The 17,091-nt window shown below is 41.5% G+C and overlaps 2 protein-coding genes and 1 long non-coding RNA gene across 4 annotated transcripts; 1 reads left to right on the top strand and 2 right to left on the bottom strand.

The window, feature by feature from the left end:
* Positions 1-105: 105 nt before the first annotated feature.
* On the top strand, positions 106-13,488 carry LOC124303456 (synaptotagmin-15-like). 2 transcript variants are annotated; one of them, XM_046760712.1, is made up of 7 exons: positions 321-386; positions 6,954-7,045; positions 9,634-9,936; positions 10,506-10,807; positions 11,136-11,291; positions 11,417-11,649; positions 12,056-13,488. In XM_046760712.1, the coding sequence occupies exons 2-7, from the start codon at positions 6,961-6,963 to the stop codon at positions 12,246-12,248; spliced, it is 1,272 nt and encodes a 423-aa protein (XP_046616668.1). In that variant the 5' UTR covers positions 321-386; positions 6,954-6,960; the 3' UTR covers positions 12,249-13,488. The 2 variants fall into 2 exon arrangements, with proteins under 2 accessions (XP_046616753.1, XP_046616668.1); XM_046760797.1 differs by lacking the exon at positions 6,954-7,045 and having other exon boundaries at positions 106-386.
* LOC124303639 (uncharacterized) lies at positions 10,642-11,474 on the bottom strand. Its single transcript, XR_006907953.1, has 4 exons — positions 11,358-11,474; positions 11,078-11,282; positions 10,850-10,986; positions 10,642-10,770 (listed from the first exon to the last, which is right to left on the bottom strand). It is a non-coding gene; the product is annotated as an uncharacterized LOC124303639 (long non-coding RNA).
* On the bottom strand, positions 13,311-15,696 carry LOC124303553 (troponin C). Its single transcript, XM_046760930.1, has 3 exons — positions 15,563-15,696; positions 14,145-14,565; positions 13,311-13,647 (listed from the first exon to the last, which is right to left on the bottom strand). The coding sequence occupies exons 1-3, from the start codon at positions 15,563-15,565 to the stop codon at positions 13,619-13,621; spliced, it is 453 nt and encodes a 150-aa protein (XP_046616886.1). The 5' UTR covers positions 15,566-15,696; the 3' UTR covers positions 13,311-13,618.
* Between the last annotated feature and the right edge of the window lie 1,395 nt (positions 15,697-17,091).

Raw genomic sequence — 17,091 nt, 5'->3', positions numbered from 1 at the left:
GCTGCTCTTTTCACCTTGTTTGTAGTGGCATTGCTGCACCTAGAACAAAAGTTAAGCAGGTTTCACAAGTAGTCACCGTGACGGAATTCCGGAACTCGTCATGGTACTCAAATGGCAAAGGATTCCGTGTGAAAGACAATTACCGCGGAGATCATCTCCCCGCCGCATCGCAAAAGGTCGACATTGACATTGGAGCCAGAGCACATGAAACGGCTGTTAGAGGATATCGGAGTCTGAGGACGACGGGGAGAGCGTGCGCCAGGGGACTCCATATCGACGCGCAAGCACAGAAACCCGCGGCTGAATGGTTAGAACAGTCGTGGCTGAGCAGTGCGCGCGGGACCTTCGCTCGAACAAATTCCATTCTGCAGGCTACTACCCACGAGGTGAGTGTGGTTCCTGTTCGTCTTCCTGTTGCTTCAATTTCCCATCGTTAAATTCAAGGCATACGTATGACCGTTTAAAAAAATCGCCACCGAAATTCCGCGGTTTGTATGTCTTTATTTCGGTTACGGAGAGGAGGGTGGAGAGGGTTGTAATCAAGACAGCACCTTGTAAAAAAATGCGGTATCAACGTGTACAGAATATTTTTTTATGTCAATCCAACACTGTTTGATGTCAGTCTAATACTGCTCGTCGTCGATGCAACACTATCTGCAGACGTTCAACTTCCGAATTGACCACGAAAATTGTTCGGTAGTAGTTCACACCAGCCACTTTTGGTGAATTTTAACACTGTGAATTTTTTTAAAGTGTACGGGGTTTGATCCTTGCGAAAGTTATATCAAATAGGAAGAGCATGAAAAGCTACGCAGGCCGCGTAAGATCGCTCTTAGTAGGCGTATTATTAACCCCGTGCTAATTAATAGCTCGTTTTACAAAATTATACGTATGTATGTAACTATCCATGTACCTGCATGAGCTGTACGCACACCAACTGTTCGAGCTTCGATGACTCCTTGCCTTCATCGGGTGACCAAAATTGAGTGGAATTCAATAGAAGTTGACGCGTTTATCGTACATTTAACGCTAATTTCGGTATGGACTATATTTGGACGTACGTCTTTAGATTATTAATCGCTATCCACAGGGTGGTTAAGGAAAATTTCACTTGTACGAAATATCCGAAATTCGCGAAATTAATTATACCGAGAAAAGTATCTGAGAGTCAACTCTAACGGCAGAAATTCTCAGTGACACACGCTGACAGATTGGACAGCCAGCTGTGCATTCGTGCGGAAGACCAAATGTCCCGAATAAATTTGAAGTAATTTTGTGAGGACGATCTACCGATATCCGTTCAGGATTTCTGGACTATCTCACCCTTTTCATGCTCGAATAAAAGCATCTGGTCGGAAAAATAACCATAAGAATCTGAAAATAGGAAATAAATATCACATATTAGTATAAATTACATCTGCTGCTTTTCTATCTTCATGAATTACGATTATACTGGATTCGCTATCGAATTTAACCATTCTCTGTACCCGCGTTACAATGTGTAGAAATCGAAATTACTACATGGGTGCTTTTATCACGTCATTTGTAACGCATCGAGGAATGAACAGTGAGAGAAATTCCACAAGTCGAATGAACTTTAAGCTGGTCGTACTAGTTTAATTGCGTTCAACTTGACAATTCTCAATCCATTTATGGCAAAATTACTTTCCTTGGATGTAGATTTCACTTGAAATTGACAAAGTCCAGCATGCGAGACTGGCTGAATAAGAGTATACTTATGTTGCACCAATAATACCTGAACTCTCGACGAGAGTTGTTTATCCTCGAAATGAAAAAATAAAATTTTTATCATTTTCACTGAATTCTGCGAGCTGCTAATTAATTCCAATGTCCTTTGAGTGAACACCGCTTTACCTCTCTAGGCAAAAAGTACAGTCAAAGAGTACATCCAACTATCAACTTTCATCAACAGGAAATGCTGCCCCTTGCGGTTTCCGCCCTTTGAAATCCCTTGTGACTAATGAAAGGACTTGGTCAGAGTAATTGCAATTCGAGTCGGACGTTTACTTGACCTGCTTCTATTATACAGTGTACAGACATTAAAACAAGATTCTTTACTTTTTACTTTATTAATTCACCATTCCGCTGTTTGTCACTAACAGAATATGCAATATGTCGAATTACACAAAAGTTCAGGCGATTAACTATTACAAGTGTACATAGTCGCATATCGACAACAGTGCAAACATTATTGCCACTCTGCAACAAAGAACAGTGTTAAACTGATTATCTGTAAATGCCATATCAAAGAAAAGGAACTTCCCAGGTGAGCATGATTATTCAGCGAACCTTATATTTGGAAATTCACGAGGGGCATATTCATCACGTAAAAGTATAACGTAAAAGATACACCATCTGCAAGTGTGTATGTATATATATATATCCTTCATATTTTTCTGGCTAAAAATCAAAGAGTAACCGTAAGATCAAATTATATGGTTCGTGTACCAAGTTAAATGGAATTTCAAACATTGCGAGTGGAGGCAAGTTAAATGGTACTCATGTAATAGGGTGGCGCGTGTATCCCCCTCCGTATATCAATACCTAGGCGAAATAGAAAACCCAATACGATTTCAAGCAATTAGCTCGACGAATGCGAGCCACTTGCTAATGGTTACAAGCGTTGCCCAAGGATTGAGATTGGACGTAAATCTCGAATTGAACTTGTTAAAGAGTCTTTGGTACTTCGACTAGGGCAGGACCAAGCCGACGGGCGCTAACTGGACGAACTTGGTACTAAATCGTCTGACAAAGTTATCTATACATCTAAATTTCAGTTAGCGAACGACTAAGTGAGCTCAACTGCCGCGCCACAGGCAACGGAGTATGGTGTATACAATTATACATATATCGTATAATATGTAATCCAATAACGATTACGATCACTCTGAATTGTTCGTAACTATTACAACTGCGCCTTGAAAATACTGTGTTTCTTTACCTAACGGCTCTCTCTTCAGACTGATTGACATTATTAGCATCGACAGATCGGTATTTTCTCTACGGAAAGAGGGAGAGAGTGTGTAATGTACGTATGTTCGAAAAACATGGCCGTGAGTTATGCGGTAGTATGTGATATAGAAATTTCATACTACGCGAAATGTCTTCGCAAATCGCGTGCCGATCCTCCGCTGCAAAGTCTGTTTACCGTCAAGTATGAAATATGAATTTAAAGAAAGTTTTCCTATCAGCCGAACTATAATGAGATGCAAAGCCCTCCGTTCCCTGTAGCCCGATGTTTCGTCTCTCTTTAAGTCCGTTCAAGTTAAACTTTTCAATCCTGGTGCTGGATTCTGTCCTTCGATGTCCGGCTATTTCCGAGTTTCATAAATTTTGGAAATTCCTTGAAACGCTAAATCCATTTCACATTTCGGCTACATTAATGCGCACATAACACGTCCTCATTCGCATGGGGCAGAAAGTGTACTTGAAATTAACCCGTGTAACACGGACGTAAAATTCAACGTTTCAAATAGCAGATGGATTTTAAATAAACTTTTCCGTAAGTCGCTCACCTCAGCTAGTGCAGCTCAGCCTCATACACGTCGGCGTTGAAATTTTTACCTTCAGGATCGTGAAGCCAGCCTCGAACCAATACCGGAAAGTGTGCCGTGAGAAAAAGTCAAGACGCAGATACGCACGAGCCCGAGGAAAGCCGTAGGAAAAGATATTGAATATTCAAACCTTGAGGAAATGTTGAAAACTGAAAATGGCACGGTAGAATAAGTCTTAGAACTTGGGTTATCTCGTTAATTAACTGATCGATACGACTGGGGGATGATCCGCTGAACATTGATACAGGCTAATAGGCACATGTTTGCCGAGAAGCGTTAAACACGTCTGGTTAGGGTTCGACGGTACGAATAAGCGCGCCAATATTTACTGCAAGGGTTGAACCTCGCGAGTATAATATATGTATACTTTCAATAGATATAGACGGCGGATGCAACGTATAGAGTTTCTGAGCACCCGTCCCAGAGCAAACAAGGGAGAGCAACCTCGATATTCAATCCTGTTACGATACAAAGTACACAATAATCCAGGTTTGCCCCTCGAAACTCGCCACAGTATCCCGACATGCGGATTATCAGTCCCAAAAAGTAGCGATGAAATCTCGTAGCTGCGAGTTCTATGCAAATAAAGTCACACCGCGGTGCAGAATACCTAATTTTTTCGTTCATCCCTGCTGCCGTGACGCTACATATTTTAACGTTCAGGCTCGAGTTGTGGAGGCAATTTTTTAAGTTTACTTTCTCTCGGAAATTTCCCCTGGTGGTAGAGAAAATTCGAATACCAAACTGACGCGAATTGAGGTTTTAAAGTGGACGATGAAAACGAGACTGATAGTGATTGAAATGCGTTTCGGTATTGCGGTTTATACCAATTGCCTTTGCAGCGGAGCTAACGGCTCGGTATTCGTAAAAAGTAGCCCTCAAAGCCGACGGAGATGATCTCGCATAAATTCCCGCAACTCCGAGCGTAAGCCATGCTGATCGTGAAACTCCAGGCGATTACCAGAAAACTTGCCTGAAAATAAATTCGAAGTAGGAGAGACGGTCGGATATCTGTATCAAGTCTGAATGGACGAAATAATAGGTTTCGTAAAAGAGATAGAAGACGTAACAAATTATATCGGGCCCAATTAAAGGACGAGAATAAACAAATGAACTCAGCTTTTCATGTAGTTTGAAGGACTTTAAAAAAAGGATGACAAATTACGCAAACAATCGATGTAAATGCCAAATGCGGAGAACAAAATCTCGTTATCTTCGCTAGTTAACATTTCATCGATTGTCCCGAATCGCCGTAACCAGAATGTGTGGCCAATTATTGCAAATGACAATCTCGTACCGTTTCGTCCACAGGCGAGCCGTTTTTGATTCTAAATTGTGCGACTCCCCGTAAAGCGAGATGAAATTGTCACGTATTATTTTCCTGGATCGAAAGAAAAATTTGGAGTCCTGCGTTTCTGAGTGCAATGGGTAAAAATACGCACAGCGATTTTACGGACACGGAGACAGCAAGGCACCGAATTCAATTTCATTGAAATCGATATTAACATCTCTTTGAAAGTACCCAGCACTTACCCGCCTCATGAAACCTCGATCGATCAATTTTGCCATCACGGTAAAATTAGTTTTTGCGGTCAAACGAAACCGGAATGCAGCCTCTGCATTTTTTGTCACAATGGTTCGTCGGCGTCAAACGGCTGATAAATACCTGCCCGAAAATTAAATCCACTTGGTCGAAGAGCTGCTCCAATACTGTGGGTTAGAAGTTTGAGAAAGTTCTATAATTAGTCTGCACGCGGTTACACGGGTAACTATTTAGTTACCTCATTGGCAAAGGAGAAAGGGAATCGTGATAATAACCCCAGGATACGCGGTGTTGCGTTAGGATACTCGATGCCACGGTAAGGATTATGAAAATAGCGAAGCTGGTGCACATGATCAATCAGTGTCCCACGTCCTTACTCTTGATATCCGTAGACAGGTAGCGCTTGTCGAGTAAAGTTTTCAACACGATCTGGAAATTACTACAAAATTTATTATGCCAAGCTTGATTTAAATAATCTTGTTAAATTTCCACATCCGCGTTAGATCCGTCAATCAATCAGGACGATGATCGACCGATTCGAAAATTTGAAATTCAATCAGGTGCTGCGGTGCAAAAATATCCCAAAAGAGACAAGCTTAGCGGACGTGTTCCTGCGTAAAAATACGATGTGACGAAAATAGCTTACACGTCGCTCGGGAGAAAGAATGTCGTCACATTGATCTTCCACTTTTCAGACCATGGCACGTTGAATCTCCGCGCGACTCTAGGATTCTAACGAATAATGGTTTTGTCCGTACTCCTTGGGTGTCTCCTCCACAAAGGCTTGTTGTCACTGGATCCTCTAATTTACCGTAACCCACAAAGTTCATCCATACGAAGTCAAGTTTTAGGTTCCTGGGGGTAAACGTGGACCCGCAATTGAGGGTAAATCAACATCTGGCAGTTTGATACGAATTAAGAAGAAAATAGGGATGGTTCAGTTCTCTTCGTGAAAGAGAGCGCCAAAGCGTATCGTGGTATATTTACGGGAGATATATTTGTAGAGCCTTGTTCTTCGAAGTTGCAGAAATTATGCTTAGGAAAAGAAGAAAAACTATTATTCGTTGGATTCCGGTGTACTTGACAAGCTTTCGGGAAACCAGTTTTCCGTTTGCGGTACAACGGTGAAATGCTAATATTCTTTTTTCGGTGGAATCCGAGGGTGCCCAAAGGGATTGAATACCGTTTGCAAAAAGCTTTAGGGTGCAATTGCCAAACAAATTCGATCATCCTATCCCGTTCCGTTCAAACATGGTCCGTGTATTTCAATTTTCCCTTCATCAACAGGGGTTATTAAATAGCTTCAATGCATGTATCAACAGCGAGTGTTTCATGAAATTCCCTTAATTGCACCCGCGTAAAAAACCTACAAGTTTCGACGAATTCGTCTCGACGCAGTGAACCTCGCATTGGAACATCAAAGTCTAGTTTCGTTTTACTTTTTTCGTGAAAAATATATTGGATTTTCCTGGTACGTCACGCATCTACACCTCAATGGCGAGGAAACTACAGTTCTGATAATAAACTACAGTTCTCTTGACGTATCTTGTATATAACTGCTTATGGACGAATCTGCGGAAAGTTGCATTGAATTTACGCGTTATTCTGACGATAGAGAGCTTACAGACCACGGTTTATAATTTACGGTTTTCTTCATTCCGTTGCAATTTCACAAAGCATTTCGTTCGGTTGGTTTTGTTAACCACAAGTGAATAAGATTTGTTAAGTTTCGGAGCGTGGTCCGAATTATCTTCAAATCCTCACTTCAAAATTAATGATTCATCTGGTGTTCCTCCTTTATTTTTAAATTGCGTGATATTTTTCTGGTTCCACAGATGAGAGATGAAGCTTCACCATATTGACGACGGGCTCCCATTCAGCAGAAATGCAACGCACGGTGCAACAACAGATGCAATCGATACTGTTGGTGAGTATTATTGAGGCAATCAGCGCATAAACTGACTGATAGTTCAACACGCTGATTACGCGTACCTTGATTTTAACATCCCCTTTATTTTCTGCCAATCAGCTAAGTAGCGCAAGGTTAGAAATGGAATAGAATGTTGAAGTTCCGCAGTGCCCGTTACACCTCGGAAACACCCTTTCCATTTTATTCACACTGTCACAAGATCTAAATCTAACTGCAAAGGTCCAAGTTATACCGGAATGTGTTGTTTCTTTCGCTAGAAATCTGTTTAGGAATGACTTTAAGCCGTTTTTTTTAAGTAAGATCCTCCCCCCTCCCTCCCTCCCTACTTTCGGCCCGTGTACTTGCAAAGTTTCGTTGCAAACGGAAAGTTCGTTAGTGGCACCATTTTTCGTGATTTTCGTGAAATTTCAGAAAATAAAACTCCGCCAAGAATTTTTCGTTTCACATTATTCCTAAGTTTCCAGCAAAATTATAATCAACGGGTTTTAAATTTTTCACGACGGGATGCAGGGGTTGCCTTTCGTTCGGGAATAAAACATTGGACTCAACAATTTGTATAAATAAATTCGAAAGAGTACTAACAACGATTTTCTGACATAGCTTGAAACTTTACACAATTTATAATTTATGCCGCAGTATAACTCGACGAAATCTGCCTATAAAAATACTTCACGAAGTAATGATTGATTTGGACCTGAGTTTTAATTAGTTATTAAAATAAAAATACGGCATGAAGACGTCGCACAGAAGCCGCATTCACGTTGTTTTACATGAATGGATATTAAACTATACAAAACCAGAATATCCAATCGTGTTACGGTAAATGCCGTTCAATTAAATTGTTTTTATCAACAACTTCCCTTTTTACGTCAAATACCAGGAGGTCCCCGTTATAATCTGAGACGAGCAGAATAAATTCTGAGCGCTTGTTCAACCCGCTTGACGCCACGGCGAGAAGGTTTTATACGCCGCGTGGGCGAATTTTTTCGCGACAAAAAAGTGCTGTTTATTCGAATCGGCAAAATGAGGCGTTGAATTGTAATATCTTAGAAATCTAAAGGAATGTAAATTAATTTGAGAGAAAAAGAACTTGACATAGTTACAGTCGGCATCGTTAAGTTAAATGTCAATAATACGTATTGAATGACACGTAATTGAGATGAATAATTGAGTTTCCTAATTAAACCTGTTCAGTTGATTAGTAAACTCCCACTCACTCTGTGTATAATACGAAGTATTGTTTGCCCTCTTTGTTGCAATGAGGTCGGTTTTTGTAATCTTTCTGGCCGTCATCAACGTACGAAATAAGGGGCGATTATTTTTCAGCGAGAAACATTAATCGATAAAAAAACTTGACTGCCCCCGACCAAAAAAAGATGGAAAAAACATAACTCAATAACTCACATAGCGAGTATAACCGATCCGTGGAAAAGATACTGGGCAAACTTTTGTCATAATAAACAACAAATAAAAAAGCTCGTCGAACGTGATTTCATTCGTATTTATTCTGTCCCTCTATTGTTTTCTTCCATTCATCTCATAGTATTCAGCGAACTTCCTCCGGATTATGTTTGGGAAAAAGGTACGGCACAGAAAATTGAGGAAAGTTTTTTTAACGAAAAGTATTGGACGTGTTTTTAACTTCGTCCAATTATCGAGCTTCTCGAGCGCGAAACAAAATTCGCGAGTAGAATTTTATCTCCTTGAAATCTGTAATCCCATCTTTTATTTTCACCTCATCATCCGTTTTGTAACGTTTCTTTTCTTCTAACAGTTCCCAAATCGAGTTTGTGGCGTAATGGAAGTAACAAAAAATATTAAAGGAAAAGCGAAGCAAAAAACGTTGTCGGCAATTATCGTATATAATCGAAACTTTGTCAAACACGACGCAGTATAACAGCTATAAAAATTCTAATTTCCTATTTTTCCGAACGCAGACGATCCGTTTACGACGAAATCATTGCCACGCCATATTATAAATAAGAATTATTTCCGTGGAACGCATTCTGCATAAAGGATGCTCGAAAGCGAAAAACTGAAAGGTACACATCACAAGAATAGAATTAACCACCGACCCTCGAATTATTGTACCTACCTTGAGAAGATAACTTCGTTTATCCGGACGTGGGGTAATCCGATCACAACCACGGTAAAACTGCAATAATATCAAGTAGTAGTCTGACGGCGAGAACCGTGGTATAAAATTCCCATGGGAAACAATGACCCAATTGCTTTGGATTATCGCTGTATAACAATGTGGGAAAAGGTAGCTTAGTATACGCGGCTTCGTCCTTGTTTGCAGAAATATAAGGGTATTCCTGATGGCTCGTATCGCAACCGCGCGTTTAATTGATAATTAACTCACCCTTGCCCCGTTGTAATTACCCTGTAGTAATTGAGAGGTTTCGAGGACCTTGCTCTTCGACGAAAAAAGCACAGGTAGTTTTGCATGCCCCTGGGTATTTACTAGGCTTTTTCAACCCTCTGCCCAATTATACCCCGCATCAATACCGTATCTCCCCAAGGCCTTGCAGGCTTCTCTCCGACGAAACTCACGCGCTTACGTTACCATTGCGGTGTTTCAGGGGGGGTCCTGTACCCTTCCATAGGAGCTGCAACCTCTGTGTTGCTCCTGGTGATAGGCGGGACGCTTTTCGCCCTTCGCCGTCGGCTGAAACAGCCGTCTTCCGTCCCCAGCTGCGAGGGCATAGTCGTCTACCCCTCCCAAGGACCAGCGCCAACCTTCGTCACGAAGGACGTCGTCTTCAACCTACCGATTCTCCATTCGGCCAACTCCACGAGCGACATATTAGCCGACCTTGACCCCGAGGACCTGCCGCTTTCCATGGAGAGGCCTCAGCCCCGGACAATACGGTCCAACTCCTTTGGTAAATGGAATTTTATTTCACGAGAGGAGTTTCGGTGACGGTCGTTAGAAATTTTTCACGCGCATTTTCGGAACCACGAACATAATGTAACGTTCAAACCCTTTTTTCACCTGAATGACGTATAGATTATTTATGCAAAACACGTATATATTATATATAGCCTGGGCACGCTGACGGTAACCTCTAGTTTTTAACAATTTGTTTCATGATTTTTTTTCTTTTCTCCCTTTTTTCACTGCTCATGCCAAATTATTTCTCCGAGTGGAGTTACACTTCCTTAACAATGGTGCACTTTACCGAAGATTATCCATGCCTCGAGTCGTTATTCCCAACACGGCCTCTTTGGTATTTATTAGCAACGCTTTTATTCCACCTCGTATTATTCGCTCACAAAACTGCACTTTAAGTCCTCCCTGAGGAATCAGGAACCACAGGTTACACCCTAAAGTCTGAACCCTCCATTACGCGAAAGCTTAAAATTTTCGATTTTGAGATTCCACCGAATTGCCGGCTCCACGTGATATCGACAAATAATTAAACCCAACTTGGAACCGTTCTGACCTTATCAGGAAGCTACGGCCTCGGAGGATCTTTGGGATGTTTAGAACCTGACCTGTACAAAGCGACGCCGACTGAAGATCCGTATCCAGAAGGTCACATCGGTCGCATCTGGATGAAGCTCAGTCACGAGCCAAAAACCGAACAGCTCACGGTGACACTGATGAAGGCGCGAAACCTCCCTGCACGCCCAGGAGGAAGCTGCGATCCTATGGTCAGACTTCACCTGGCTCCTGGAGATCGCCGTCACGTTCAGTCACGCCAGAAACGAAGAGACTGCAATCCGAAATTCGACGAGACCTTCGTTTTACAGGTTCTTAATAATCACATAAAAATACGCATGGAATTCAAGTACCTCGTACTTCGTAAGTATTTTTGCTAGCGTAGCTTGAACAGGATCGGCATCGTCGCGAAGCTGGTCGGTTCTGGGATAATTTCGATTTTGGACAGTTGATTTCGCGACAGCTGGTGAATGCGACACTTTAAAGTGATCTAAAATTATCGAACAAGTACATACACCTTATTACACTCGTAGCGTGTTGAGTAACGAATGTATCTTGGGTGGGAGGTTTTTTTTACTCACGTTCGGCAGATATTTTTCTTCACAAAAACGCTGATTTAATTTGTATCGTGCCACACAGGTTCCGAACGGTGATCTGAGTGGAAAAACGTTGCGGATATCGGTAATCGATGGCGGCCGTCCAAAGAGAAATTCGACAATTGGTTATGCGGCCGTGTCTTTGGAAGGGGCTCTTCCCGACGGCGAGCCGAGAATATTTCAGTTGGACCTAGACAAAGTGCGTATTTCGAATACATGACGCAGTAATTATAAATAACAGAAGACAGGTATCAAATCAGCTTACGGTAGAATGAAGATAAATTCAACGTAACGTTCAACTCGGTTTTGAAATGACCCTCACAGGAACCGCCGGATCACAGTGCTCGCGGGGAAGTTCTACTGTCACTCCAATACAACGATCATTCCGGTCGTCTGACCCTGACAGTTATGGAAGCCAAAGGCCTGAGGCAAGGTGTCGTCGAAGTATGCGCGAGAGCGACCTTATCCAAGCACTGCAAGCCCCTGAAAACAAGGAGAACTGCTCTTGCCAGGCCCAGACAAGGGTGTTGGCCTTTCAGCGAGGCTCTCCACTTCCGGTAAGCACGTTATATCCTCCCTTCCTCTCTCTCGTGGATACTTTATAAATACCTCTCGAGCCCCTTGCCATCAACGTTCGGTGTTACTTCTCACCGTTGACACATTCAGAATCAAGCCCGAACACAATTTGCCTAACATACGTGAAGAAGCGTGCCTCTGACTTACTGATCCATTTTTACTTTTTACATTTCTTCACGTTTCTAGTACTAGGTCATATTCATGCGACATTTTTACTTTTCTTTAGAAATCGTTCCAAATGAAAATAGCTAAGAGCAGCGCGTATATACATCTGAGGTCGGTTGTTGTATTTTTTTCTACGCACTGAGCGGAGCCCTTAGTCCCCTGACTTCGATAAAGAACTTCCATTTCTCTCTCTTTCAACTTCTTTAAACCTTCTCGATTTAGGTTGAGCGGTCCTGATGCCAGTCTAACGGGGTCGTTAACGGTGAGCCTTCTTGCGCGTGGTACCAAGGAAAGAGCCCTGGGTCGAGTGGTTCTGGGACCTTACATGTTTGCCAGAGGTCCGGCGCTCGAGCACTGGACCGCAGCTTTTTCAAAACCCCGAGAAGCAACCCAGAGGTGGCACACGCTATCGTAATACGTTTTAAATAACACAACATACGCCCATGGAGTGTCGTTACTTATTTCCGTGATCGCTGTGACTATAATTATAATTATTGTTGTTATCATTATTTCCATTGCCCCATTATTAATAAGGTACATAGAAAAAAGAATTTGTAGACTTTAGGTACCAAATATAGCGATCAAATGTGGCTAGAGATATTTCGTTCATTCAAATAAACACTATGTAACACAAATTGTTGTGTTTCGATCGATTGTTTTGATGAATGAAATTATGTTTCCTGACATAAAAAAACACATCTTCTTCGTCATATTTGGTAAAATCAACAAATCCTTGGTCTGTGTCATGTGATGTAAGCTATGCCTATACTTGTCTAAACGTGAAATGTCTACTACCAACATTCAACAGAACTCTTAATGGTGATAATTAAACCCTCATTGGATATTTTATTAAATTTTTCAGTGATGTTATTTTTGTTAAATCACATGCTAATTTCTAAGAAATCTTTCCACTGCACCGAAAGGTTTGACATCTAAAAGGAAATGGTGTAATATTATCGACTTCGTAATCGAGTACAGCTGATTTCTTATTTTATTTACTTTTGCTGGTATACTTACTTTGGAATTAATCAATTTTAGGCACCGGCTACACTTTAATTAATGAACTACGGCAGTTCCAAGTATATATATATATATATATGTGTGTGTCTGTGTGTGTGCGTGTGTGTGCGCGCGTATGGGTGTGTGTACACATATACATAATGTATATGGAGTAATACGTGTCGTGTTAAATTAACCTACGGGACGAAAGGTACTCGGTTGAAAGCTGGTTGCCGATTGGTCGACTGGCTTTGAGGATCAGGGAAAGGTCCACCAAACAATGTTGAATTCAACAGATATTTGGGACCAATTTCTAGACCAAAGGTATCAACAACTCTTATTGCAGAGTAAGCCGATAAGAGAACAATGTGAATTTATTGATATATTCAATATTATTCAAGTCAGTACGCAGATAAAAATGTGTCAGAAGGCAAATTTATGTATAGTGTTCTAGCAGATTGTACGAAAATAAAATACCTATATTGGAATAATATTTATTACATGATCCGATTGGTTGCTTTAGTTTAATTTCATTTATGATTTATGATATTAATGGATATATGTACATGTTTGTGACGCCGACCCGATCACGCTAGAAGTATGGCGCTGACAGGTATATGCGTTTATTGAACGGAACCAACACTCGTGCAGGAGTCCGTGGCAGTGCAGCTCTCCGGGCTTTCGGCTGGCTTTATGCCGGATCATTGTCGATGTTACTTGGGCGTAAAGATCTCTGAACGCTTGTTGGCACGGGAATTAATTAACCGAAGACGTTGGCCACGATCCTTATTCACCGGTCATCATCTCCATGAATTCTGCAATTACACGTATCAAATGTTACCTCCTCGTTTCACGATTCGCTATACATTTTTAACCCCCGGATACATTTCTCAAGCCACGAAACCGCGCGTGTTATTTATAACGTCTCTAGTTGCAAAATTAGAAACAGTTGCCGTGCGATATTCATCATACCCACGAGTCTCTCCGACCCCGGTATTCCACACTCGTGTAGGTACTTCGTTTTCACTTTAGATTCCTGTTCCGATTTCGTCAGGCGTCTAACAAGTGTTTACGGATCATTCAAAGGCGGCGTGGAATTTCTTTCAAGATACTTGCATAATCTTTAAAGTTCGGTCGTGCCATTGAATGACTCGGTCCTTCAAATTCAACAATCAATTTTTGGCAGTTCTAATCTTACAACTAGGAGATCGGTGTTCTCACTTGGGAAACCTGATTGGGCACTTGGTGTTTTGTCTCTTTTCAGAGTTTAATGTAAGATTTCAAGTGAACTCTGTGATGTCTAAATACTGACCATCGAAGTCAACGGTGCCGGAACCGTCGGTATCAATTTCAGCAATGATACCGTCGAGGTCACGGTTGGTCAACTTGTCGTCGAGAGCGGCGAGGATCTCTTTGAGGGTAGCGGTGGTGATGTAACCGTTTCCTTCCCTGTCGTAGAGACGGAAGGCCTCCTTCAGTTCTTGCTGCATGGCCTCGGCGTCTTCCTCCTCAAGGAATCGCCCAGCGATGTTGCAGAAACCGTCGAAGTTCACCTTTCCGCTACCCTCTGGGTCGTTTTCCTCGATCAGGGCGTTGAGGTCCGCGTCGTCGAACAGCTGACCCATCGTGTTCAGGATCGTGGCGATCTTTAGGGTCTCAATGAAGCCGCTCTTACTCGTGTCGAACATCTGGAACGCTTTGCGCATAACAGCCATTTTCTGGTCAGCTTCCTCCTGTAAACCAATACGCTCGGTGTAGATTAACGCGTTCAATTCATCTGGAGCGCCTCTTATTTGTTTTTAAAAGCGAAGTCGATAATGGACTGACAAAGTTATTGAATGCTACTAATAAACTTCGGTAATATTCGACCTTTCTAAATTCAGCAGGGTAAGCAATAACGTCAGCTACTAAAATATCTGAAGTGCGGTTGGAAAAATGTGGTACGCGGATTATGCAATACATTCCCATAAAATTGGTCATTTACTTTTTTACCAAATTTGCAACTTTCATTGCTGCATTGTACACAAGAAAGATTGGTTTAACTCTGCTAGCCAAAATATTCAGCATAACGAACTGCAGGATATTCAACTCACAATTTGCTACGTACTGTAGAACAAGTTAAAAGATTTTCGTAGAAAATTCAACCAACAAGCAGAATAATTTCGAGTAACATATGACGCCGGAAGTTTCAATGCAAGTGTTGTCGTTTTTTGTAATAAGGATTTAACACCTCCTCCTACACAGTTAATAAGTAGATGAAGTTTCAAGGGATCAATTCTTCGCTTCGGCGTCCGCGTCAATCATTACTATTTACCGTCAGTACTTTTGGTCACAATCACGAGACCTACGGTATTCCTTCTCCTTCTCGTTACAATGGTATTTATGGACATGAGCAAACAAGTTGATTAAATCCAAGTTACGTTAAATTGAGTAAGACACTGCAGTCGCGAATTGAAAAATAATTGTGCAATTAGATCTTGACGGTACAATAAATTTATCTCGACTAATAAGGAGGAAATCCGTCCTCGGATACGTGCACTTTTATCCTTGTGCATGTTTCGTATTGAAAAACGGAGGCTTTCCTTCACTCCCGAAATAATTTTTCCGCGGGATTCGTCGCGTGTCTGCACTGATATAGTACCGCGTCACGGATAAGAAGAACACGATTTTTCGAAATGATAATTGTTGAGGTGTTGCGTCTATAGGGTAAAAAAAAAAGGGATCTCTTACCATGGTGGCTAATGTGTTGTACGACGGACGGCAAATACCTGAAGAGGACTCCGGCGGGGCGGGTTTATGTATACACTGTGGGCATGCGGTAAACCAGCTAGAAAGACACGAGGAATCCCGACGCACTCTCCCCGTTCCTCCTGTCTCTCCCACCCCGGCGAGAGATCGAAAATAGAGCGAAAAATGAAATATATTATAAGTATACGCGGCCGCTTCCGTATAATGGACGACGCAAGGCGACACCGAGTCGAGGAGGTTCACCGTGGGATAGGTGATTCCAAAAATCTTCCATCGTTCACACGTTACGTACCCTTGCGGGTTGCACTAAATAGCCGATTTCGAATCGGAGCTTATAGTCGACGCGTTAGACGGATTCCGATCAGGTACTAAATCTGGCTCCTTCGTTTCCTGCAGGTTAACACCGCCCACGAGATCAACATTGTTTGTATCTAGTTGACATTAAACTCGTCGTCACCCCGGTTTATGTTCGTAAATTTGTTTCTTTGAATAAAAACAAAATATCACTTTACTTACGTTAAGTTTTACAGAACATGAAAACGAATTGTATAATTGAAGATGATCATATTTTTTCACCAGCAGTTTGCGTCTTGTTACATACTAGACCCGGCGAAATCATTCAACGTTCTTGCAAATCTAAACTCGTTTACTATCTGACAGTAAACTAACTGCTTGATTTTTCAAAGCAAGTACATCTATGCGATATTTCCCTTATTCCCCAACGCAAACTATTGTTTGGTTCGTTTAATTAAGTATTCTTTGCAAAATAGAATAGAAAATAATGATTATTTCAATGTACTTCTTTTGCCTGGAATTCTGAAAGCCTATTAACGATATCAGAATACATGCTGATTGAAGGTAAGAAGCACAATATTTCACAAGTCGCAGCCTAATATACGTTGAAATATGTCTGGGATAAAGATAAATCTATTCAACCTGTAGAAATATTTGACAACGATTAATGTACTGATTGTCAATTTTCTCTTGTACAACGGTATTAATCAGGACAATAAATAAGACCGAAAGTTCCACTCGGTGGCCAAATCTAATATGTTTGATGTCATCTTAGACGAACTTTATTTTTTGTCTTCTGCTTTTTCTATTTGTTTCCGTTTCATTAATTACCTCGACATTTTTTTCTGTTCCGTGTAGTATTTTGACGCCTAAAAATCGCTTAGACCTGGTAAAAAGACGGACCTTGTGCTAAATTTTGGAAAATAGGTGCCAACCAGAGCTCGAATGAGTCTACCCACGTTCATATACGTAACTCCTCTGCAGCGTTTCGAATTATAGCCCGTTGCACCTGAGATAACATTACTTGAGACTCCGCTACCGCGTCTTCGAAAATAATCTCGCAGAGACGGTTTCAGAAATTACTGCAGATTTTACGTAGAACTCTTAAGTTTTATGATACACATCACGAGGCAGGAAATATGCGGAATACCAAGCAGAGAGAGTTAATAAAATATTTACACATGAATTTCAAAGTTTGACTTCCGTTTGAGTTGAAA

Source organism: Neodiprion virginianus, chromosome 1, assembly GCF_021901495.1.
Source record: "Neodiprion virginianus isolate iyNeoVirg1 chromosome 1, iyNeoVirg1.1, whole genome shotgun sequence".
Lineage (NCBI taxonomy): Eukaryota > Metazoa > Arthropoda > Insecta > Hymenoptera > Diprionidae > Neodiprion > Neodiprion virginianus.
Note: the sequence above shows the minus strand (reverse complement) of the source record. Positions and strands in the feature narration are given on the sequence as shown.

Coding starts and splice junctions, on each gene's coding strand:
- LOC124303456 (XM_046760712.1), top strand. CDS start 6,961: ATGAAGCTTCACCATATTGACGACGGGCTCCCATTCAGCAGAAATGCA. Junction 9,937..10,505: donor AATACGGTCCAACTCCTTTG/GTAAATGGAATT, acceptor TGACCTTATCAG/GAAGCTACGGCCTCGGAGGA. Junction 11,292..11,416: donor TTCAGTTGGACCTAGACAAA/GTGCGTATTTCG, acceptor TGACCCTCACAG/GAACCGCCGGATCACAGTGC.
- LOC124303553 (XM_046760930.1), bottom strand. Junction 13,648..14,144: donor CGGCACCGTTGACTTCGATG/GTCAGTATTTAG, acceptor GTGTAATTGCAG/AATTCATGGAGATGATGACC.